The 24,517-nt window shown below is 38.6% G+C and overlaps 2 protein-coding genes across 3 annotated transcripts in view; one reads left to right on the top strand and one right to left on the bottom strand.

Annotated features, from left to right (window-relative positions):
• Nucleotides 1-12,670, bottom strand: part of ACO1 (aconitase 1) — a 30,314-nt gene extending 17,644 nt beyond the window's left edge. Inside the window, exons 1-7 of one of the 2 annotated variants that reach the window (XM_053465882.1) lie at nt 12,554-12,670; nt 3,804-3,920; nt 2,799-2,967; nt 1,836-1,973; nt 1,090-1,159; nt 387-570; nt 32-171 (exon numbers count right to left, since the gene is read on the bottom strand). In XM_053465882.1, coding sequence (XP_053321857.1) covers nt 32-171; nt 387-570; nt 1,090-1,159; nt 1,836-1,973; nt 2,799-2,967; nt 3,804-3,900 — 798 coding nt within the window. In that variant the 5' untranslated portion in view covers nt 3,901-3,920; nt 12,554-12,670. Of the gene's footprint in view, nt 1-31; nt 172-386; nt 571-1,089; nt 1,160-1,835; nt 1,974-2,798; nt 2,968-3,803; nt 3,921-9,404; nt 9,547-12,553 lie in introns of those variants that run through there. The other variant, XM_053465883.1, reaches the window with a different exon arrangement.
• An 8,567-nt stretch (nt 12,671-21,237) lies between these two features.
• ECPAS (Ecm29 proteasome adaptor and scaffold) overlaps nt 21,238-24,517 on the top strand; it is a 36,770-nt gene continuing 33,490 nt past the window's right edge. Inside the window, exon 1 of the mRNA XM_053465879.1 lies at nt 21,238-21,460. Within this exon, the coding sequence (XP_053321854.1) occupies nt 21,412-21,460 (49 nt within the window). The 5' untranslated portion in view covers nt 21,238-21,411. The remainder of the gene's footprint in view (nt 21,461-24,517) is intronic.

The raw sequence follows: 24,517 nt of genomic DNA, 5'->3' as shown, positions 1-24,517 counted from the left end.
ATTTGCTTCGGTTTTGTCCATGTCATGTTACCTTGGTCACTGTGAGTACAATGTCTGTAGATGTTACCAATGGGTGAGGGCTACCTCTCAGTTTATAGCCAATCACCTCGGGAAGCACCATGCTGATTGGCTGGCCAAGCATTACTGCTTCAGCTTCAATGCCTCCTACACCTGCAAGAGAAAAGATTTTTTTTCATCTTTGATCCGGACGTATCATACAAAGGACATTCTATAACAATGTTGTGAACAACAGGTTATTGCAGATTCATCATATGTTGAGTTATATGAAATATGAATAAAGAAAGTCAGCACCTATCTATATTGGTATGTTAAGTTTCAAAAGACAAATAGATAGTGGGTTTTTTTACATGGTGCATCATTCTTACCCCAGCCAAGAACTCCCAAACCATCAATCATTGTGGTGTGAGAGTCAGTTCCAACAAGGCTATCCGGATAGTAGTAGCCATCGTGACAAAAGACTACTCGTGCCAGGTACTCCAGGTTAACTTGATGTATGATGCCAGAACCTGGAGGGATGATTTTCATGTTCTGAAAAGCTTGAGAACCCCACTAGAATTGAAAGTAAAAGAGCTGCATCAGCAAAACGTATGTCTGACCAGATACCAATGGCCACGTATACAAACGGATGATAAATCACAGGTACCCAAGGTTAGGATCTTGGTTTAGTTTTTCACTTATTACCAAATCCACATTTATGCATATTTACACTCAGTTTAGAATACTGGGTTAATAACACTCATTTTTGCTAACCCAGTACAACGATCTAAAAGGTATAAAACATATGCATTTTTCCGATGAACAGTAGAATTATTACTATATATATATATATATATATATATATATATATATATATATATATATATTTTTTATTTTTTTTTACAGTTTTAGTATGCACACAGAGTTTGAAAACCAGTAAAAACACAGCATTTTGAATTATTAAATTAGGCTGTACCTATTCTGCCCAATGTTTGCCAATCCTAAACACAGCAATTAATTCTTAATTGAGCATTTGATATTTATGTAAAATAGATTTTCTTTTCAGAGTTGAAGTTTCCTTAGCAGACTGACCTTTAAAAACTCAAAACGTTCTCTGTTCCTTTCAAACTCCAAATCCTGATTTTTCTGTAAGCTGTCAGCCCTGAAAAACAAGGGATAAGAGGAAGGAGGTGCGTAGACAAAGGGGATTTATTTTCTTCATAAAATAAAGTGTTTGCCCAGTGCATTTTTTTCTTTTCTTTTTTTTAGCAAAAGGATCACACACATCACTAGTATTTTTTTATAAACTATAATCCTGTAACAACAAATATTGTCAATGGCAATTAAAGCTTAATGCAAAAATGCATTAAACATAATTAACTGAACCTTTAAAACACATCTTACCTGTAAGTGCAGCAATACCCTTAACATCAACAAAAATGTGGAAAATACACAATTTAAGAACTGTTACTGCCCCCCCCCAAAGCTGTGCAATTTTTACCATTCTTTCTCAATTCATTTTATTTTTTTTCTCAGCAGCTAATGGCGTTTTGTAATCTAATATAAGATATTCAATACAAAAACTTAAATATTGTTATTTGTGGTTTTTTGTTCTAGAATAGAAGCGTGCGCAACCAAGGCAATATTCATTAGTGTATGTTCTACTGAACTGAAGTTGATTCAGGTGCATTTGAATGTGGTAAATAGATCCATTTTTTTTTTTATAAAAATCTGGTCCACTGGTTCTAGGTTGATATATATATATATATATATATATATATATATATATATATATATATGTCAAAACAAAGAAGAGTTTTATTCCGGAACAGTCTCACCTCCTATTGAAATCGACTTGGATGGAGTGATCGATGACTAAGTCTGCTGGGCAAACTGGGTTGATTTTTTCAGGGTCACCTCCCAACCGCTTAACTGCATCTCGCATCGCAGCAAAATCCACTACAGCAGGAACACCGCTGTAGTAACAATAAAAACAGTTACATTTTACAGTCTATCCAATTTGTGTATGTTCAAGACAGCTTAATATATTTTTTTATTAATAAAAAAAAAAGTTACTTAATATGTTTCTGTTTAAAGATTGAAACAAAACATGTACTGGTTTGTCAGGCATGTAATAAATAATAATAATTAAAAAAAAACTAAACGAAAATAATTTACAGATTATATACGTCAAATTCTATATACCCACAACCACATATTCACCAGGTTTTTATTTTCAAAGGAAGATTTTAACTCTGTAATAAAAATGTAATAATATTTAGTCTTATGTAGTAGACTGCCTCTCTGAAATACAAGAATTATTTATATACATAGTTCTCAGAGACAGCTACAGGTTGCCATAGGGCAACTATTTTAACAACCATGCAGACATAATCCAAAAAGTGAGTTTACAAATAAACACAACAATGTTGTTTCTCAAAAAATCCTTTACAAGTTAACCTGTCTTCATATAAAAAAAAAAAAAAAAAAGCCTGAAACAAAGGCCTTTCGCTTGATGATAAAGCTACATTTTTCACAATCATGGTGTTTCATACCGATATGTATTGTTCCAAGACTACTAAGTCTAGATACACTAAAAATTGTGCTGAAAGTGAAAAACGATGTTGCCATCTCTCTGATTTCTCTCACATAGGTCACTGGTGTACCCAATGGTTATGAAAACACATCATGTCCATGTACAATATGGAGGGCAAGACCAATATAGCTGTAAAAGGGTCTGCAATACTTTTGATTTCTGGTATATCATTACGTTAAAAAAATTAATAGAAAATGGTAGTTACGTGAAATCCTGCAAGATTACACGTGCTGGTCGAAATGGGACTTCCACATTTTCATGCTGGGTAACTTTCCAGTTCAAGATATTCTCCACATCTTTCTGTTTGACAAGGAATTCATCGCAGTTCCTGATGGCAGCTTCAAGGAGCACTCTGATAGAGAACGGTAAACGTGCTACAGAGGCAGAAAATAGACTTTATTGTGGAAGATTGGACAGCAAAGGTATCAGAAAACATTGAAAAACACAATTAAAGCAAACAAATTAGGCATTGAGGGATTTATTGTAATTTTGTAGTAAAAGGTATTTAGGCCTCAAACACATACTCAGACCCTAAACCGGGACACATCCTAGTAAGGTTAGCACACATAAAAAAAAGCTTCTGTTAACACATTAAGCATACCCACAATATAAAAGACATAACAAGTCTCACATAAAAAATGTAGAACAAGCATTAGAAATCCGCTGACTTATTTAACCCATTAAAACGCTCAAAACCGCCCTCAAGCAAGGGTTAGGAATAGGTCAGCTGAAAACATATCTAGAAAGACCAAATCATATAATGATATTTTTGTCAATAACGCCATAAATTGTAATGACCTTAGCTTACACACCACTTTAAGGGCAAAATAATTAGAAAATTGATAAGGGTTTTGTTGGTTTTTTTTGCATTCTTTTGGATCAACAGCGGTTAACAAGGAATAGGAGAAGGGTTGAGCTTGATGGACACAAATCTTTTCTCGACCTAAACTACTATAATAAAAGAGGGTACATGGAATCTTCTGGAAGCCCTGTTTTACAGCAGTCCTCAAGAATAATAATTCTGCTCATCTTGGGTCATGAGTCAGAGGCAGGGGCAAGGTCATACATGATCTCATTGCTAATTTATCTAATTAAAAGTCAACAATATCTTGCAGCAAGGGAAAAAGGGACACTCATCTCATGATCTGTCTATAAAAGAAATAGCAGTTTTCTTGGGAGAAGAATATCATGTGTGCGGTTCATTACGTACTATATCTTGTGTCCCCTAACTTGCTCAGATTGTAAAACTTCTTGTCCGGCTGTGCAGGGTCTAGAACCTCCACAAGGTGAAGAAATGGGCTGCTCATGGTGAACGCTCCAGGAACACCTGAAATGTATAAATAAAGAGCGCAAAGTCAGTGAAGACAACATTTTAAACCACAAAAAGCATAGTATTCCAGAAGAAGACATGTTGCCCAAACTGATCGATATATATATTTTTGTGCAAAGCTGTAAGACAGAAGGCAATTATATTACTTTCAGAATACAAACACTTAATGTTTGTTCCTGAACAGAGTCCAAAACAGATATAGTACAGATCAGAAACACTGGCAGATCCAGGGGGGTAATGGGGAAATTTATGTTGCTAATTTTCATAGGGAGATTGGGTTTAGCGGGTCACATAACGTTGCATTGCTTGACCCCGCGCTAGCTTCCAGGGCAAGCTGCATCAAAGTCAGGCTGAGGCTTCGCAGGCTAAGGGTGTGTCTGGGTGTGTTAGTGTGTGTGGGGGTACGTTAATGTGTGTATGTCAGTGTAAATGAGCATGTGTCTTTGGGTAGGTTAGTGTGATTGTCTTGCTGGGTTTGTGTGAGTGGCTAGTTGCGTGTGTGCTAGCCTGCATGTCTGGACGTGTGGTCAGGCTCTGGATCCGTACCTAATTAGAAAGGCTGTTTAACCTGCCCTATAAAATGTATTCAGGACTATAATGATAAGTTGTCCAGAAATGTTTAATGTTGTTACTCTTTGATTGTATATATGTTTCCCAAGCCATTTTTACTGTTAATATGTACAAAGTCTTCATTTAACACACAAAGACATAACACACTGGCTATACTTCAAAAAAAATCTCTCTCAATAGGACAATACAGGGAATTCAAGAAGAGAATTATAATTCAGCACAAGCAGCTCGGAATTTGTGCGTTAGGTCTTATAAACCTATGGACATTCCATCGGTTGCTATGGTGTTAAGACCCAGTTTCAGACTTTTTATACATAAATTAATCCCATTAGCCATGGCTACAAATTCCCACTGCATTACAATACAAGAAACACCAGATACTCAAGGAGTGACAGAAACTACCGTGCTTGTAACCTCAATAAGATTTTTGGTTCTTGCAATGGTACTTTACTGGTATTTTATAACAGCTGGTGACATTCTCCTACTAGTACAGAGGAGAAAAGACTGTCTAGAGACAGCTTGGAGCCTCCGGAGCCAGGCTCAATGCCGACAGACAAAGTGCAATGGTAAACTAATGGGCATTCTCTTCAAGCAGTACCAATGCTGATAGCTTTGGAATAGGAAAGTAGAGATCCTAAACAGTCTACTCAGAGTCTGCTGGGATCTCTGATGACCCCTCTGGCTAACAGATCACTCTGCGATCAGCTGCAGTGAGGATCAAAGTGGGATGGGGGGTTTGGACTTTTTTCTTCTACCAAAAAAGAAATGGAAAAAAAACATAAAACCTGTAAATAGTAGGTATACTCACTGCTATTTTTTCTATATTTTTATTATACTCTTTTTTCATCATGGACTATGCATATAAAAATGGCATCAACAAAACCCTAACGGTCCTTGAGAAACGCAAAACGTTAGAAATATTGCATGGATGCACTAAACATAAAAACGTGGTCAAACACATGGGTAAAATAGCAAAATCAATTCCGGTCATTAGGGTGGCTTGTCACGGAGGAATTAAAATCTTTAGAAGAGGTGGTGGGCAAGTGGGGACATGTTCATAAGGTGTTCTGGTAAGCATGATGCTTGACGATCAACACAGAAACCGGTGGGAGGTCATTTGCCAAATAAAAAAATTAAAAAAAACTTTCCTGGATCATTTCTCCAGCAGTAATAAAAGATAAAAATGCCTGCTCAGCAATCAGCAAACCGGTTAAATGCTGGAAGTGAGAATGAGGACAAAGTTCAAAGCCACAATTCTTTGCTTTCAAGAGGTACTTGGTGGTGGGGTGTGGGGTGCAGGAGAACACTGGAAATACGAAGCAACTATTTAAAAATGAATTTCAACTGAAGGTCCAGGAGCCCAATCACGCCGTAATAAGCGGTATTCAAAATATTTCTTGGGTTTTAATACCAAAACATATCAGCAAAATTAACTCCCACACGTGAAGTGATGTATCGTGCTCACAGCAGCCGTGTGCAAAGGTTGGCAATTAACATTTTGTGATGTGTTTGCGGTAACTGTCTATTAAGTTTCCAACATTACTATACATTTTCACAAAAGAAACAAACGAATACAAGTAACTTAATGACGCAGAAGGGAAAAGAAGGAAGCAAAACTAAATACATGGTTTGGGGGGGGGACAAGTTACTGGAGAATAACACCTCTTAAAGCCAACAAATAATAAAAGCAGAACATAACCGGTGACTCAGCAAGAAAATCCTGATACAAGCCAATTCCACCCCTTTCTTTAAAACTGCGGACACTAAAGGGACAAAGTCAGGAACCAAACACGTAATGGTGCCATCATTCCAAGAGATGTTCTATGCAGACTTTAGGATGAAATCTATTTAAAAAGGGCTTGTTTAGAAGACACACACAATAAGAGTGCCTTTTGGTCAGAAAGCGTGACGGAGCGTTGTTTTGCTCTCATTATTAGGCCGCTTTGCACTGGATACCATCTAGTTATGCCCAAGTGGCACCTTGCATACAGATGAGACCCCGCACTTTTCCCATAGGCTCTAGTGTATTACACGACATGATGATATTCCACCCCAGGCAAGTTGCTGCACTCCACACTAAAAAAAAAGCAGCGCATCACTCAGAATACAGAACAGGTGCAGAATTTTTGTGATAACCAAGATGACATTCCCTTAGGTCACATAGTCTTCTGTTACTCGCTTGTACCTTGTTACTTAGCTGTATTTGCCACGTGCAGCCCTCTTTCTCAGCTACTTAACTCAGTAGTCATACTCTGGCGTTGCCAAGTGGAACTCTTGATATTTAATTACCCCTCGGAGCCAACCACATATGGGAGTCAGTGTTGGTTAAAATGGCAACCCGCTACCACTGTAACAGCATCTGTTCATAAGAAGTGCCTACATGTTTGCAGATAACCTACCTACGATTGCCAGCATGCGTAAGTTAAAAATAGGCGGGCTGCAGGTGCACCATCCATAATTTGAAAAAAATACACAGAACCAAATCATTTTTACAATTCCTTAAAAAACTTGATGTATAGCATTTGTAGACTACAAGCCCCGTGACCTTCAGCCAAAATGAAGAATGTCATGGAAGTTGCATAAAAGAAAACACTACCATACTAGGCAACAGTGTACCTTCTTCTCTCTTGATTGTGTTTCTTTGGTATACTTAATACATATAACCCAACCTTATGTATGCAGAAAGAACATCTTACACTTGTTATTATTTGTGTGGAATATGTAGGCAAATAATGTTTTTCTGGGTTTTTTCCATGTTTGTATTATTATAGCATGCGACTCACGCATTGCCTTAAACTAGGGATCTGTGAAATGCTTAAAACAATGTGTACAAAAATGACACAGGTTCCCTAGTTACCGGGTATCTTGTATATAAGGTTGTCTTCTAAATGAACTAGAAGAAAACTATAAGCTGCCTATCCCCCAGGGGAAAATGCCCCAACCCCTGTCACTTGAAGGGTTAAACATTACCCATGTACAAGTCTGACCATCTCACACTCTGGGAGGAAAGTCCATTTTACTGACCTCAATCATCAATAATATTCAACTTTTGCCCTGCTAGAAAAAAGTGGCCTTCAAAATATCTCATGTATTGTACCACCCCCTCGCCCAAAAAAATCTATTGCTGATAGCACAAACATGTCTTTTTTATATGCAGTAAAATGCGCCGGAGTCCAAATAGTTCACCTACTCCAATATGCATTTTTCTCTTGATAAGGATTGAGGGTTCATTGAAAGTGCACTTTAATGCAAATGATAGCTGGCTGGCTCCAGTAAAGTTACATGGTGTCCTCCTTGAAAATGTATGGGGAGGATTCCATGGAATCCCCGTATGCATTTTCCACTTCTCTCTTCCGAGCTATTTGACTGAATATATTTCTTTGCATGTAATACACTAACTTCCAGATCTGTCTTGGCAAAGTGTCGCAGGTAGCGGTCTATTCAGGCCACGTACGCATGCTTGGCAAACTCTCCCATTAGCTTCAAGCAGCCAATCAGTGGCAAGAAATGTCGGGCCACAGAAGCTTCTAGGTCACCCAAGTGTCTTATTGTCCATTTTGAAGAATGCTCTACCATCGATTTCCTTCAAGCAGTCAACCACAAATATTCAAACCATGGTGGATGCATTCTGCTGCAGCTTCTCCTTAAGGTAAGTATTTTAGAATCATTTTAAAGAATGCATATTAAAGTACTTTAATGTGCGTCCTTCTTTGGTGTGACATTAAACTGTCCCTTTAAGAAAAATATTATTTCCGAAAGACTTTGCTTGTAATTAAATGAATCTCCATGCATTAGAAAATGTTTAGAAGATCCCTTTTTTCCATTGGAAAACACATAACTGATTTGTGATCAGTTCAACAACAGGGGTCTGCAAAAGGTAGCTCCTCAACCGACCCACCAATAACCAAAGAAATGTACTGAAACTGTATTGATTAGGTTTTATTAATTCTAAGTTACTCTCATTAAACACTCCACAGCCCCACCAAAGAATGCATATTAAAGTACCTTGTAGCTTAATATGCATTATTTAATGTAGTACTTATCTTGTGTTTTTTTGCACCAGTTTTGGTTGTGTGAAGCAGGCAGGAAAGAGATCCCATGTAAATGAATGGCAGCACTTTCTGTGCATGCTTTGGGGTCTCATTAGACCTTCGAGAATGCTCATGCGAGCCAGCGCTAGAGCTGGCTGAAGGTGACTAAAACGCGCACCTACGCTTGCAAGCAGGAGATGTGTTTGGCTGAAATGTATCTCCTGAATGCCAAGGTACGGGAGGGGGGGACTGGGGCAAATTCAGCTATCATATGCATTAAAGTGCAAATGGTGGCCACAGTGTCCCTTTAAAGGAAAGGTCAGAGACCCCGGTCTATGATACCCACATAGAGAATGCCTCAAGGCAACACAAACTGAGCATAGACACAAATAAATGAGACTTAACAATTAGAATGACTATTAACATACTGCAAAGCAACCAAACGCCTGGCTGCAAACGGCTTAGAATACATTTAAAAGTACTTTACTTCCCAAAGAACTGAGTGTGCCCCTTAAAAGTTTACGTGCCGAACATAAAGAAGAACTGTAAAACCCACCAGAATTTCTTTCTACGGCCAAATATAGCGTTGCATTTAAAAGCAAGGTAATAGGTACTGGGACCTCTATAGACATATACAAATAAGCCAATACTAAAAACAGCTTGCGAGAACGTCTTACCGCACGCCTACAGGCTAGTAATAACGAGGAGCGCTATCCCTACACAGCCATTCAGCTACAGATCTGTAGAGAGCACAAAGGTCTTTAACCCCTTCCATATAACTACTAGGCCTTCTACTGAAGCATTCCCCATTCATAGTTGGTACATCTGCACGCTATATGCATGTGATCAGAAACATAGCAAGCAGCTAGGAGATACTCACAAAAGAGACTTAAGCCTGTTGTAATGCAACTCTCATTAGGACAGAAAATGCAGCGAGGCCAAAATAAGCGTAGCTGTGTGAAGGCAGCCTGCGCCTTGTGCTGGAGCGAGGCAGGACTCAAGCAGTCAGACTTTTGACAAGTCACAATGCAGGGGCAGATCCACCCTCTCAATGCAAACGCCTCCCCCAGGCCCAGTGCAGGGAGGTGAGACATGACTGCTTACACAGGGCTGGGTGCTTTGGAGGGGGGGGGGGAGTAGGCATTCAGCTGCTTGTTCTTAGAACTCGGTTCTCCCCATGCCATGCCTAGAACTTCTAAACTTATTTATTTTTGCATACGATTGTTTAGTAATTACAATGAGGTGACCAAGGCATGAGTACCGGTAGAACATCACTAACATATATTAATCACGTTTTTCCTTTTTCTTTTCGGACAAAGACAGTGGGTGCAATTTATGCAGGCTTGCTTACATCAGTTTTGTAAACCCTTTGTATACAAAGAAACTGTCATTTAAACCATGCCTGCATATTATATAAATATTAATAAATATAAATAAGAAGTAGCTCTCCAGTTGGTATAGAGCTATAAATTATTTGATGTATGGCAAACTGAGCATCGCTTAAATTGCCATAAGACTAGGACGGCTACTTGTATGGCTAGATCACCTTATTTGTAGGTGCCTTTCTTCTTGAAAATTCTCTCTTTTCATATAATCTCAAAATTTTACAAAAAGTTTTACATTTTACGTCACTACTACTTTCAGTAACATTGTATGCATACATAAAATAGGGCTTAGATATAATAAAGTTGTTGGAGTCACCATAGTAACCAATAAAAAGCTCTTGCAGACTGCTCTACTTTCCCTTGATTTCCACTACAATTGTGTTTCTATACAGAGCCCCCACTGTGCATGTAAGACCTCCAGAGAAAGTGGTGACATGACACATGCCATTTATAAAATGTTCTCCTAAATCAGTTTTAGGCAGAATTCGGTGTTTTTGTGGTGCACTACCTATCCTTTTTCTCCATTCCTTATGTTTCTAGTCTTCCTATTCTCTCTAGATTGTAAGCGTGTGAGCAGGGCCCTCTCTACCTGATGTATCAGTTTTGTTATAGTCTGTCAATTCTCATCTTGTCATACCCCTTGAATATACACGCTGTAAAAAGGGGCTAAGTAAATTGTTGTCGCTATATAAATAAAAAAAAATAATAATACATCAGGATAATCAGGCTCAATGCAATTTTGCGCTGAGCTCAACATTATGTATACCGTAGCAGGCAAACAGAAATGAGGGAGCCAGTGTACGAGAAGATAAGAAATCGCCTTCTGTCCTTATCTTCATGTCGCCGCCTAGAATTCTTAGACTACTTACAAAACATTGTAGCTTTTTGACATTAGAACGGGATCGCCATCAACTTTTGTGTATTTTATTATGTTTGCGGTTCATTGGAGAAACGTATGTGCTTCCATTGGTGGTGGGCACCAGATGAGCTTGCCACCTCTTGAAAGCAACAAATCATCACATGGTTTCATATTTTCTGAAGAAACTGAAGTCCTACTTGGTTGGCAGGATCCAGAGGACAGCAGATCAACTATCTACCTGGCATTCATTTAACCAGGGAATAGAGACCAGTGCATCTTCCAACAAGGCTCACTAATAATTAGATCCGTCACGCTGCCTACAATTGTCTTGGGAGTGAAGGGAGTGAATTGTTGGGGTCTGCGCTGGCAGATAAATGCTTCTATATGTAAATACTGAGAGAAGTGGGCACTGAGAACTGCCTCTGGTCAGGCATTGGACAGCTCAGCAGATTAATATATCACTGGCTACACAATTCAGCTTGTAACATGGTTGGATTACTCTCTAGATGCACTGGCGGGTTTCACCAAGGTGGATGACAGAAGTTGGACAGTGTCACACAACTACTAAGACTAACCACACGTGGCCAGAAAGCTTAAAAGATTTAAACACGTCACAAACCTGAACTTTCAACTTTACACTGTACTGAACCATGTAAGGGTTATGTATGAAAACAATTCTGGTAAATGGGTTGAAAAGTGATCTTACTGGGAGCAATCAATCGTCACCTCTTCATGCATTAAACCCTATATATATATATATATATATATATATATATATATATATATATATATATATATAAAAATTAGAACGCTTTCTCAATCAAAATAGCATTAGATGGATCAGATGTTCTAGACATTAATGTTGCAAATTACTATTGTAGCTGGAAATGGCTGATTGTTGAACAGTAGCGTGGCATATAAAATTCTATCAATAAACTGAAAAATCTCCCAAATCCAAATAACCGAAACAAACAAAGTGACAAATTTTACACTTTAGCGCAGCCAACACTCAACTATTACTAGGCATTCCGATACATTGTATGCCGTTACCCGAGTGTCATTGACATTCCTGTAACTAAATATTCAGTGAACAAATCCAAAGGTAAAAGCCTCCTGACGCTGCTTCGATGCCCTTGACACTGGAGCTCATCGCACGACCACTACTAGAACCAGCCAACGATCGCAAAAGCTAAACAGGCTACTATTTTTCGGGGAAAGTGATTCAAGAAAGCAGGCTTCGGTGAAATCTAAAGACACGTTTGAAAGCAACAATCGAACTAAATGGGAGGAGCGTGAACATCTTTAGATGATCGACCAAATCATGCAGAGATCAGTCCAAATGTCCTACCCTGTTAATGAAATAATTCCGAGGGACGAAAAGTCTAATCTGAAGTATGCTGATCATACGCAACACAGCAATTTTACATTATTCTACCGCCTTTCAACAATTTTATTAATACACCTAAAGGGCTGTCCAGTAGTTTATGTGTATGTCAGAAAAGACACAATAACCTAACATAAAAACTTTATTGCGTGTATTATGATACACTCAGGAAAAGTATGATATAAATGCATTGATATGTAAATAAATATATATAAATATATATAAAAAATAGTGATTATTGTACTATTAAAGATCGTCACACCTACGTCACCACAAAAGCATGATAAAACACACTTGCAGAAAGCAAACAATGACAGCCTATGAATATACCATACCCTTTGGCTAAATACAAACAACGCACAGTGGAATGTTAAAGGTCTTTATATATCGCCATTCACTACCTGACAGATTGGTGTAGGACTACCTTCCGTCTTGCTCACTCGTGCCCTGTCACCACTAGGACTTAAAGGAAGTGAAGCCGTAAGACGAAGAAAAAAAAAGTTAAAAAAGCAATAAAGCTTTACTTGTTCAAATGATTAAAAAAAGGCCGCCTTCGTCTTTAGCATAGGCCGTTCTAAACCTAGTTCTAAACACCCGAGTTACAAACTACTAGGTTTATTTAGGAGTCCCTTTCTCTAGAGAAGAGCACGCATCAGAGAATCGGTGCTCTGGGCTCCAAGGCAGTATATGTGCCGTAATTACCGCACTCAAATGGTCCCTTTTAGAGCAATATCGATATTGGGATGTTTCTTGTAACGTGGGAGAAGATCTCTTTGTCTTACCACAGGCTAAATCTAATTGGTGGAAAGTAAAGACTATTTATCAATGACGGCGAAGCTTCAGGATCTGATAGAGCGATGTTTGTGATCTGCTAGAAAGCCACAGACACTATCAGTCTTCAAATGTACAATATGCCTGAAGCCGAGGCCTAGCTAGTCTTATAAGCTTGCAATCCAGTGGAACAGCAGCTTTGATAGTTTTTAACCTGTGTGTAAAGTTGGTAGCTTTGGACAATGATCTCAAACTCTCTAAAGAGATGGTTGTAGTTCCATCTCCTGTAATTCACTATCCCCAATCCTTATGAAGCGCCATCCCTAACAAATGTTTCCAGCATGAAGGGCTGAGCTGGCCCTCTATAATGCACAATTACATCAAGTCATTATAATGTACCGTATAATGACACCAACGAGTTAAAATCACAACTCTCCTTTTAGTGAATCGGCCACATAGAAAAATGAATGGGTATTAAACAGAAAAATGTTTAGTCCTAACCTCTGTTTTACCTTGCAAAACTCCATAAGTTTTTTGAATCTACTGTGGATTTTCCACACTTTCTTGTTGGCTGCACTTTAGTCATTTCTTTGTTTCCAATTGAAATTACCGGTATTTAGCTATCATTCTAATAATATAGTTTGCAGCTTTTTTTCAGTCATGGTGTGTGGTCTGGTGAGCCACCAGCTTATAATAGTCAAAAGAAATATAAACAGCTATTATCACAGTTCTGCCGTTACAACCTGACATTATGCCATCATAAGATATACAGATATAAGATATACAGAGCTATGCAGCCCTGCCGCCGAAGAATGGATATTAACCCCTTAACAACCCTGTGGAGGTAGTCTCACATCTGCCAAAAACTAGTGATGATGACCCTTTAGTAATATCAGTACATCTACCCTTTTTGGAGTGGCAGACGGTTTTCCTACAGCTGCATGGGAGATCAGGCTGTCAGGATCACTGTCTCTGATGGCTGCTGGGTGTAAAAATGCTCCTTCACCATTCTAGAAGGTGAACCTCACTGGTGTCTACAATATATAAATGAAGTAGAGGGGTGTACCAGGGCCCCACTCTTGTATGCCAATGGTAAACTGATGGCACTGCTGGACATGTACTGATTACAAAGCATTACGTGTCTTATTTGCTTTCGTTGGCTGACCACTGCATCAGCCATCAGTGGTCCTCAAAATTGCCTGTTTCTTCTTCAAAAGAGCTTAGACAGAACATCTGGAACTGCTTGTCTGCCATAACATTTCTGCCTGGGGGAGACCTTGCTGATGCAGTATAACTACTGTGCTCAGTGTTGGTATATGGCTTTTGCCATTAAACTGTCTTCGAAAGCATTCTCACTTTACAGCATTTCACACCTGCCTAAAACCTTTGCACAATACTGTATGTGATATTTATGTAATAAGTAAAGGTTGCTAAACACAAATTGGGTTATTTTTCAAAAGCAGCATGTACACCATAGAAAAAAATAAAGAAAAACAGATTTGCAAATATGTTTCTTTTCCCAAATTTAGCATATGTTTTAAATAAATAAATAAAAACAACAGTACTAATAATTCTTGCAACATGGAAAAAAAGAGAATTACGGAACTATGGTAAAAAAAAAAAAGTGGCCTTTAGGGTAGGTTAAAATACTTTAATATGCATTCCACAACCTGTAAGAAAAATAAATACATACATAAATAAATCACGTTTAGGAGAAGCATTCCACCCCCCTCCATGGTCCTATTTTTCACGTCACTGTTGGCAGTTTGAAGCAGGCAATCGGCATTGGGAAAGCACTCCCATTGAAATCAGTGGTGTACCTTTCTGCACATGGTCAAGGGGGATGTCCTCGGACCACCTGGAACTTATCACCTACAAACTTTGAAGATGGGGGCTTGGAAAGAAGCGAAAGGGGAATGGTGAGATTCTGCAGAATCCCTTCATACATTTGCAAGGGACCTCTCAGCATTAAATTGAAAAGACTGGATTACTATATTACTAATTACGTCACTCTACAATGATTATTGCCCCAAACAGCTTTAACAAACATGAATTCACTTTAACACGCATCATGGCTTTGTTAAAAAAAAGCCACTTACCTGGCATTGTGCCTTGTTAGACCCCCTAATAATTGCAAAAGAGCCAGATCTGAAGCTGGCTGGTGGTACCCTGCGCATGCACACGCCTGAGCAAGAGATGTATTTAAGGGAACACATTGCCTCCTAGGCAAATAGAAGGGCGTGCAGCAAGAAAGTAAATGCAGAGAGGGGATTTTGATGAATTCATCTATGAGTTTTCATAAAAAATGTTAATGTCAAGGTTACACTATTATAGGCATTAATGTGTCCATTAGGACTGGAGTGTATCTTTAAATGTGCTCTTCAACTCTAATACAGGGAATGTTACAGTTACCTCTAAGTACATTGCTTTAACCCCTTCATGTCTTTATGACAGGTTAACTCGTCATATGTGTCTCGATGATCTTAACCTTATGACAAGTTAATTCGTTATGACGTTAAGTGGGAGCAGAGTTCTTGGACCCAAACAGTAAACATGGAGTCAGCTGATTGCTGTGATTAACCAATCACAGCAATCACTGACGCTCACATGACAAAGTCAATGTTTTCTCTACCTCTCACACAGATTGTGAGTTACAGAAAGTGAAAAACACAATCTATTAAAATTGCTGATCACAGTAATAAACTCTTTTTTACTTTGTGGTGCTCGTTTTTTTTTTTACTTCCCCTTTTATTTTTTTACATTTAAAAGGATTTTTTTTTGCTAATTTAATTTAACTCTTGCAGCCCTGTTTTATTGCTCAGATATTTTTTTCTTTTTCTGTAGGAATCTGGTTTGTTTTATTTTATTTGCTAGTTATGTGGGCAAGTGGTTGGGTTAAGTGGGTTAGTGTTATAATTTGAGGAGGCTTACATGAATTCAGGCACTGCATTTGAAATAGCTTGGGTTGTCTAGTTTTCCAGAATATATGTTTTGATGGGGGTAAATTAAATTGGCCGGCTTCATAGACGTCCCAAATAGGACGAATTCTTGTCAAAATTCGTCATTGTTCCAGGAAAGGTCCTGGTCCTTAAGGGGTTAATTACAAACAATCAACATTTTGTCTGCTGTGTGTGGGGTCTTCCCATAATACGCAAGATATAATTTAGAACTAAAATCATCAGGCTCATTACTGTATTATCTGTAGATTAAGCTTTGAATTTGGAACATGCACCCACAGGCAGGCCTATAATTTTCTCATGAAAAAGGCATTTGCAAAGGGAACAGAAATGTAAGGGGACCAGACAACCTTCATATAAACTGAAGCACGGGAGTGTCCCTTTAATAAAGCGAGGGAATTTTAACATTTTTGGGATAGCCATATGGCTACCATGAATATAAAATAAGGCCAAGGACCAATGGAAGTCATGTTACTGTATTTACCGAACCTAAAGGTGTTGAAGAAATCCTAAATGAAATTCCAAAAAAATCAAGAGAACATTTTATCTGAGCCTTCCTCCTCTGAATGTTTCTCCAGACTTTTTTTTTCATTAGTGATCTAATTATTTTCCTTTTCTTGCGCAAAATCATCAATCTATATAAGATGTCAACATGACTAGGAGTCTGGAAGATAAAACAGGCTTTCGAGAGAACAGCTACAGCTAGATGTGAAGAACAGGTTCATATCTCAGAACCATCGTTCACTTAATGAAGTTAAAAGGTAACATTATGATTAATAGTCATTTTAATTGTAAAGCTTCCCTTCTGCATTAGCACCGGCTGTTGAAAGTGCTGCAGGTGTGTTTGCTTTCATTATTCAATTTCCTTAGCTTTAACTCATTTACTCTTGTTGTTTCTATGGCGGCTTATTCTCTGAGGGGCTAACATGTTTGTACTGCTGGTAGAAGAGGGCAATGGAGATAAGAGAGGAGGGCTAGCTTCAATAGGGGCAGAGAGTGAGTTGAACCCAAGAAGTGGTCACAGCTGAACACTGCTCTCGTACATGTAGATTAACTATACTGTCCCGAAGGCCCAGTAATCAGCTTTATTGGAGTATTTTGGGCAACATCTGGAGAGTTTTAATGTATGCCAATCAATACAGCACTGCATTATATTTTTCTGCCCACAATTATCTTGGTTTGACCAGGAATCTCTTGGTCACTGCTTCCCCGGGTCTCTGGGTCACACTGCTCCTTCTCTGGGACAGGGGAGTGGGCATAGGCACAGTGATTAGACCTATCGTTGTGAGTGTCTAGCCCTATCCCTCAAGGGGCTAGACCCACCCTTGTGAGTGGATAGCCACACCCCCTTGCAAAGCCACTCCCCCATAAGATGGGGCGCTTTAGGTATCTTGCCGTCCGAGGGTCCTGGGTATGACTATAGCATTTCCCTCCAGCATGTGGGATGTATAAACTCACAGAAAGAAATCAACTACTAAATCAAGTTTATACGTCGGTATGTATGGTTATAGTATTGGTATGTAGTCCTACTGTGTCTACCAGCGTGCCAGAGGCCAGTGCAGGCTTAGTGTTTCGCAGATTGTTGTTCAAGTCCTGCTTATATACATACATGCGCTCACATATACATGCATAATTTATAATATACTTTTTTTGTATGTCCGTCCAATAATTGTTGTGCATCGGACTTATATCTACAGATGGGAAGGCCCGGGGGGGGGAAACGGAAACATTGGGGGGAAAAAGGTTTTTTGGTTGTTTCTTTCGTAAAAATTTGGGGTGTTGAATATGTTCTTTTACAATGATAAATGATATGTTTATGACATGGTATTCAAACCTTTATAACACGAAGACCTTCTCAAATCATTGCTTCTGTCACCTGAAGACAAGCAAATCCTGGAATACAATTCAAATATAGAATGCAATTCTCAAGTAAGAGCAATAAGCGTTTCTGTCTCTAGTGGGCGCTGTGGGGAAAAGGTTTCATTTGGTTGTGGTCGGGCTCCATCTTGTTGGTATACAGAAGCTGATAACTGTGTGACCTTTATCTAAATGAATGTATGGTTGACATGTTCTTAACATATACAGACCTTGTTCCATATGTAACAAAAATTAAAGTTTTAAAAAGCAAATTTAGTTTATTATTTACTGAATAAGCTGTACTTTTATGTCAAGCATAATACTTTTATATACACTGCATTTCATGTTCTCAGTGTAACAAAATGATTTTCCATTTGTAAAACTACTCCGCTCTGCATTTTTCAGAAATTTTCTGGGGGAAAATAGCAGCAGAAAAATAGTTGAAATTGATTTAACATATCCTGAAGTCACTGGTTGAGCTGCCCCACATCAGGTTGCCTTCACCGGCAGATGTAGTTTTACTCCCCCTGCTATTGCTGTTTGCAGCCTTTACTATTACTATTTTTCATTACATCACACGACGCAGTTCTAGAACAGAGTTTTCCAGGACATGGGACAGCTCCCTTGATTTAGGGACTGCCTCAGACAATCAACGAGATGTGGTCACCCTAGTTTACCCATGCTTACCTTGGCTGGGGTTCCAGGCTTAGCCTATTTTCAGCCCCAATGCCCAAAATTCCCTGCTCCCATATTCAGTCTCAGGTTTCAATGACATCCTTTGCCCCTATACTGTTCTATTCACTACATGGAGCAGGCGGGACCATTTTTATTGCAGATCTAATATTTTGTCAGTCCATCTCAGGATTATACAGGGCTGGTCCTGGGATCTGCTGGGTCAGATGATTTGTGGGAATTTTATATTTGACTTTCCAAATCCCTAGATCCATAGACTCCAGGGTCCCGTCTTGAAACTAGTTTGCTTTGAGTATTATTTATTTCTGATTTATTTAAAAATAATTATTTTGGGATTTTTGTTTTATTTGTTTATCCTTTTTTTTTTTACTTTGTTTCCTTGGTCTTCTCACTATTAGCCTATCTGCTTACTTATTAGATATTTAAATAAACTGACATTCCATTAAATTATCTGGGGAATGGTAAATATGTTCTTAGAGAATAAGAAAAATACATAAATAAGCAGTTTTTTGAAGACTTTTCTATTTTTTTTTTTAATAACCAATCACTTTTTAGTCCTTAAGTGTAAAAAGGGAAAAATAGCCTTAGTCCTTAAGTTAAAAAAGAGGGACAAAATAATATTAAATATAAAAAAAAATGTACAATAAAATGATAAATACATGTATTTACCAAACCTAAATCTGTTGAAGTAAAATTCCAAAAAAAGAGGGTTTTTTTACTCATAATAGTGTAAAAAAAAAAAAAAAGCCCTATTCCTTGAAAAGGAATAATGATTGAACAAATGGTAAAAATGGCAAAAAATAAACCTCTGGTAACTAGGTTGTGTAAAAAGCATAGCCCTGAGGTGGTAATTGTTTACTGTTTGGGGAAAAACATTTTTGTTAAGATTTTTTTTTCATTTCAGACAAAATATGCCAGTTGGAAAAATAAATGAACATACTGTATGAGAGGCCTCTTTAAATATCATGTTGTATTTCTATCCTTGCTACTATGTTTCTCTAAAGATACTATACTTTTTTTTACCTTCTGGATGTCTGTATCCTGCTGGATGAAAGAACTTTTACCCAAATCTGGGAAGCTTTGTCCAGTTTGCAGTGTATTCCTCAATTGATATATGTTTGTGTGTTAACATGAATGCTTGTAAAACATAAGCCAGCGACACCTTCAGCCTAAAACCTTAAGAGTCAGAAATATTGGTTTTCGGGGTCTGTAATTATATTCAAAATCGTAATCCAGAGAGTTTGTTGGCCTTCTCCTCTGTGATAACATTTGCATTGAGGTTTAACAGGTGTTATCACACCATTTGAAGCTGCTGATTGTAACAAAAAATGAAAGCCTCTTTTGGGTTGTCTCACTGTCAAAACAACAAAGAACGGGTCTTTTCACTAAAAGGAGCATTGACCGGTTGTGCTTTAGCTCTTTAACTTCGCTATACATCATGAAGGTCCATTGCCAGTGAGTTTCTGATGCAGGAAGAGCTTGGCATGGCATAATCAGTGAGATTTCATCAGTCTCCGCACTTGGGGTGTAAAAATCCCAAGTGAGAGCACCGTATTGGGGGCACTGTCTTGTCAGTAACAGCAGAAGGGAGAGACTTGGGAGTAATTATTTGTGAAGAGATAAGCAGGCTATGCAATAAAGCATCGGTAAGCTGTCAATGCAAGGGTGCTTGGTTGTATAGCAAGAGGCATTAGTAGCAGGAAGAGAGAGGTGGTTCTACCACTCTACAGATCTCTGGTCAGGCCTCACCTAGAGTATTGTGTACAGTTCTGGAGATGTGATAGAAACAAGTCAACTTTACTTGACATGACGAGAAATGTTGAAGAAGAGATCCTAGTCTAGAACAGGAGGGTCAGAGGCTTAGATGTTCTCTAATGAAGTTTTACTTTACTGGGTGGTAGATAAGTGGAACGGTCTCTCATCAGGAGTGGTAGAGGCTAATGCAGTAAAGTCATTTAAACATGCATGGGATAGGCATACGGGTATCCTGAATCTAAGACAAGGATCTGATTCAAATCTGCATCTTACATCAGAAGAAAAATGGGCAGACTAGATGGAGCAAATGGTTCTTTTCTGCTGTTAAACTCTACGTTTGTATAGTGACATTTTACCTGAAAGGCCCTCACCCTGAAAAAAGTTACAAGAGACAAGTCACAGTTTATATATATATATTTTTTATTGGTTTCATCATATTCAACAGCGGCAGCATTATATAGACGACTGCACCATCTTAGATTTCCATCGATGGTGCCAAACCCACACATTTGTCCATCAGGTAGGTGACCTGGCCATGCCAGCACGCAACAAGTCCATTGATGTCCCACTATGGCATCTTCCGGTTCCTTTAAGGACCGCCATGAAACCCAAGCGTTGATGGAACCCCCTTGGGGAGTTGGTTTGCGCAAAACTTTAAATTAAACAAACTTTATCGGCGTAATACGAGGAAACAAAACATGGTTGGAATGTACATGAGCTTTTTCATTAACATAAACATTCCGGGCCAGTATATCTCCCAGCGGAGCTGATTATAAATATTGAAATCCTAGGGTTTTAACAATCTATACATGCGCGAGGCCTTGTCGTGTGAAACCCATGCACATCGTTAACCCATAGCGGTGCCTTTACTTTCAATGTGTCCCCCAGGCCCAGTCATGCCAGGACTATAAAAGGCACAGAGACCTGGGCAGCGCTGGGCTTGGCAATCGGCCTATTCTAAATATAAAATCAGTGGGGAGGGATAAACGCGATCCTCGCCGCACATGTACATAGCTAGCTTGGTGACAGCCGGTTAACCCTTTGCTTCCTGCCCGTAGCATACCGTGTTTCTACACGTAGCCGGCGTATTTGTTTACAACGGATATCACGATATCGTGCCATAGAACGCTAGAAGGAGATAAGAAGAAAACATCAATGTCTCCAGCACAGGAACTCGAGTCATCCACACCCATTAGCTCCTCCCTCTGTTAGTACTACCGGTGAACATGGCTGCAGCTCCTTCTGCTGCTGCTGCCGCCGCGCAGGACGAGCTAAGTAAGTTATAAAGGATCGTTAGATGGGTAGGGGCAGTGTGGCAGGGCGATCGCTGCGATCACTAAACCTGTATAGTAATACGCATGACGCCGTGTTGCGGTGATCACGCGTGACACTGGCTGATAGGGGTTAATGAGCAGTGGCTGCTGCCGCCCTTAGTAGTGCCCGGGTATGTGTGTTCTCTGTGTCCGGCCACCAAGGAGCATGTATGTTAACGTGCCGATCAGCGGTGCTGCTGCTGTGTATGAATGAAAGAAAAGGCGTGTGAAGTATGTGTTGTTTCCTGTGTGTGTTTCCCAGGCCTGTGTGCAGGACTTGCACAGTCATTGCCAGCGTTTGCCAAACTAGGTTCCCCTATGACTAAAGGACAATGACCTCACTAAATCTTTTCTTGTATGTGAATGTAGTTGTGTTTGGTACATTTGTAGGATGCAGAGGTAACCTACCCACTGTAATACCTGTCATACAAATCAATGCCAACAGGCTTATTATTTTTGGTTGAGTAAGAAGATATAATATATATATATATATATATATATATTACAATAGGGCAGAAGAGATTGTAAACGCACGTCAGACATTCTGTTACATAAGGAGGAGAGAGTCTTGCTCTTGTGAGCTTACAATCTATCAGTTCTCCTTAATTGTAAGGCGATAGAAGTAGTGTTTAAAAATTGCATTTTCTTTTAAACCTGAAAGTGAAAGTTTATACTTGTTGAGCAACCTACAAATTATGTGTGTATATATATATATATATATATATATATATATATATATATATATATATATATATATATATATATATATATATATATATATATGTATGTGTGTGTGTGTGTCATAGGAGATGTTATATATACAATTATATACGTAATTGGGTTTCACAAAGTATAGGAAGGAAGTTTATTTCATAGGAGGTAAAATAAATGTATTGGAACAATAGATCATTATCTAATACTAGATTGCCAGATGCTTAGGTGTAATGTATGGAAGTTTAGCTTTCTGGGAAGGTGGTGGATAAGTGGAACAGCATCCCAGTTGGTAGATATGCCTGTGAGGATATGTGGGATATTGGTTATATTTTCACAGATGCCATTACAGATTGTTAAAAAAAAATAAGACAAAACCATAAAGTTAAAATAATGTTTGTATTAAAGCTGGCAAAGAACAGATGTTCATTCTTACTTAGGATGGCTCATACTTCAAGCTACCCTCTTTGAGATTACACAGTGGCATGCTAGAACTTTTTCATATAACTTTATTTATGAAGCCTGTTATGTGTATTAGGTTTTTTTAAATGTATCCAAACACATTTCTATTTCTTATATGCTTAGTCAGGCACCGTTACAGTTATGATGTAACACAGTAAAACATATGGAAGCCTCTGCGGTGTTTAATGTATACTTTTTGTTGGTAGTAAATGTAGCAGTTGTGCTACTACATCTTGTGTGACTGGGGAGCTGGATTTCTTGTTTCTGGTGGGATTAACTAATTTTTTCCACCCAAGATAATACGAGTTGAAAGCGTGTAGTACATCTCTGTCTCGTTTTATGTTGTTGACCTTTAACTCCATGTGAAGAAGGAAAATACAACGCAGGATGAGTTTTTATCTTTTTGCTTTAACTGCTACGACTTATCACCAAAGATAAATTCAGATACAAAACATGGCAATCCCTTCATTGGAAAAAAAAAAATCACGTTTTGTATTTTGTATTCGGAAACAAATATTGCACGATACAAATTAAGTTAAAGTCCCCAAATCAACTATTCTGGAGAATAAATACAACTGTCCATTGTAGATCCCTGTGCTTCTTGTAAACAAACCACATCGTGATGATTAAAACAATGTACGGATAGTGTTTTGGAGAACTTGCAAAGCAATAATGAGGGTTGGTTTATAAAATAATTTCTAAACTATAAGCACCCTTGAAATCCTCATTAAAGAATGAAGCGCTACCTCAAACTGCTTAGAGAAGGCTGTCGGTTCTTGTTGACCCAATCAAGAGGGCATTTGCCAGAGAAGAAACTAAGAGGCCCCTCGTAACTGTCAAGGTGTCGGAAAGCTCAACATTTGAGACGGGTCACCAACCGTTACCTGGATTCTTCACAAACCAGTACTTTATTAGCGTATGGCAAAAAAAAAGAGCCATTCATGAGAAACCCATATCAAACCTCATTTGTATTTTGTTAAATACACACCAGCAAAATGATTCACAGAACTGAACAAGAATGTATTTTTGGTCTCATCAGAGAAGAGATTCACTCAAAGCCAACACCATCTCAGGGTGAAACACTTGGGTGGCATCATTTTGATGTGTCCTGTCGTGGAAAACTTGTCAGGACTGAGGGCAACCTGGATGAAGCCAAATGCAGGGCAGCTCTAGAACAATGTGCTCCAGCTTGCATTCTTTGGGACCATGTTTGGAGCAGTGGCTCCTCTTCCAATAAGATATTGACCCTGGTCATACTGTCAGCTTTTACTCATGGGTTGTTTAAAACAAGAACCTAAAAAAGGTGATTTTGAACTGCCCGGTCAGGCCTCAATCCAGTTGTGAAAATGCAACAGCGGTTCTAATTGAATTTGACAAAGATTAGATATGTAGTTCAAGAAGAATGGAAAATGTTTGTTTTTGGTTTCATTTTGTTGTGTTTATGTTGTTGAAGAGAGAGGCTGACCTAGTACAGTATGACCTAGTACAGTAATCATTTCAGTAGTCCATCCCCTGCTCTAGCAGGTACAATGAACAAAATACGTAGCCTTGGCTACTCTGACGTCTAGCTGGGTCATGGCACAGCTTGCTAAGCACTTGAAACTAACATTAGAAAACATTTCATCACTGGAAATATGAGATGCTCTACTTCTCTATGGTATAAAACAAATGAAGCGGTGCCGTGTGCTCTGAAAATGTCCCAGCTGTCTCCTGTCTTACCATTCATGAAAACGTAGCAGAAGCACCGTGATAAAATTAGCCTTTAACAGGTTACTGACTTGCTTGCTAGCTGTCATTCATTTGGCCTTGTTTTTGCTTGTGTGCTGTAATTTATATTTAAAGGAAC

The sequence above is a fragment of the Spea bombifrons genome, chromosome 1 (genome assembly GCF_027358695.1).
Source record: "Spea bombifrons isolate aSpeBom1 chromosome 1, aSpeBom1.2.pri, whole genome shotgun sequence".
In the NCBI taxonomy this organism is placed as follows: domain Eukaryota; kingdom Metazoa; phylum Chordata; class Amphibia; order Anura; family Pelobatidae; genus Spea; species Spea bombifrons.
This window is presented reverse-complemented; position numbering and strand designations above follow the sequence as displayed.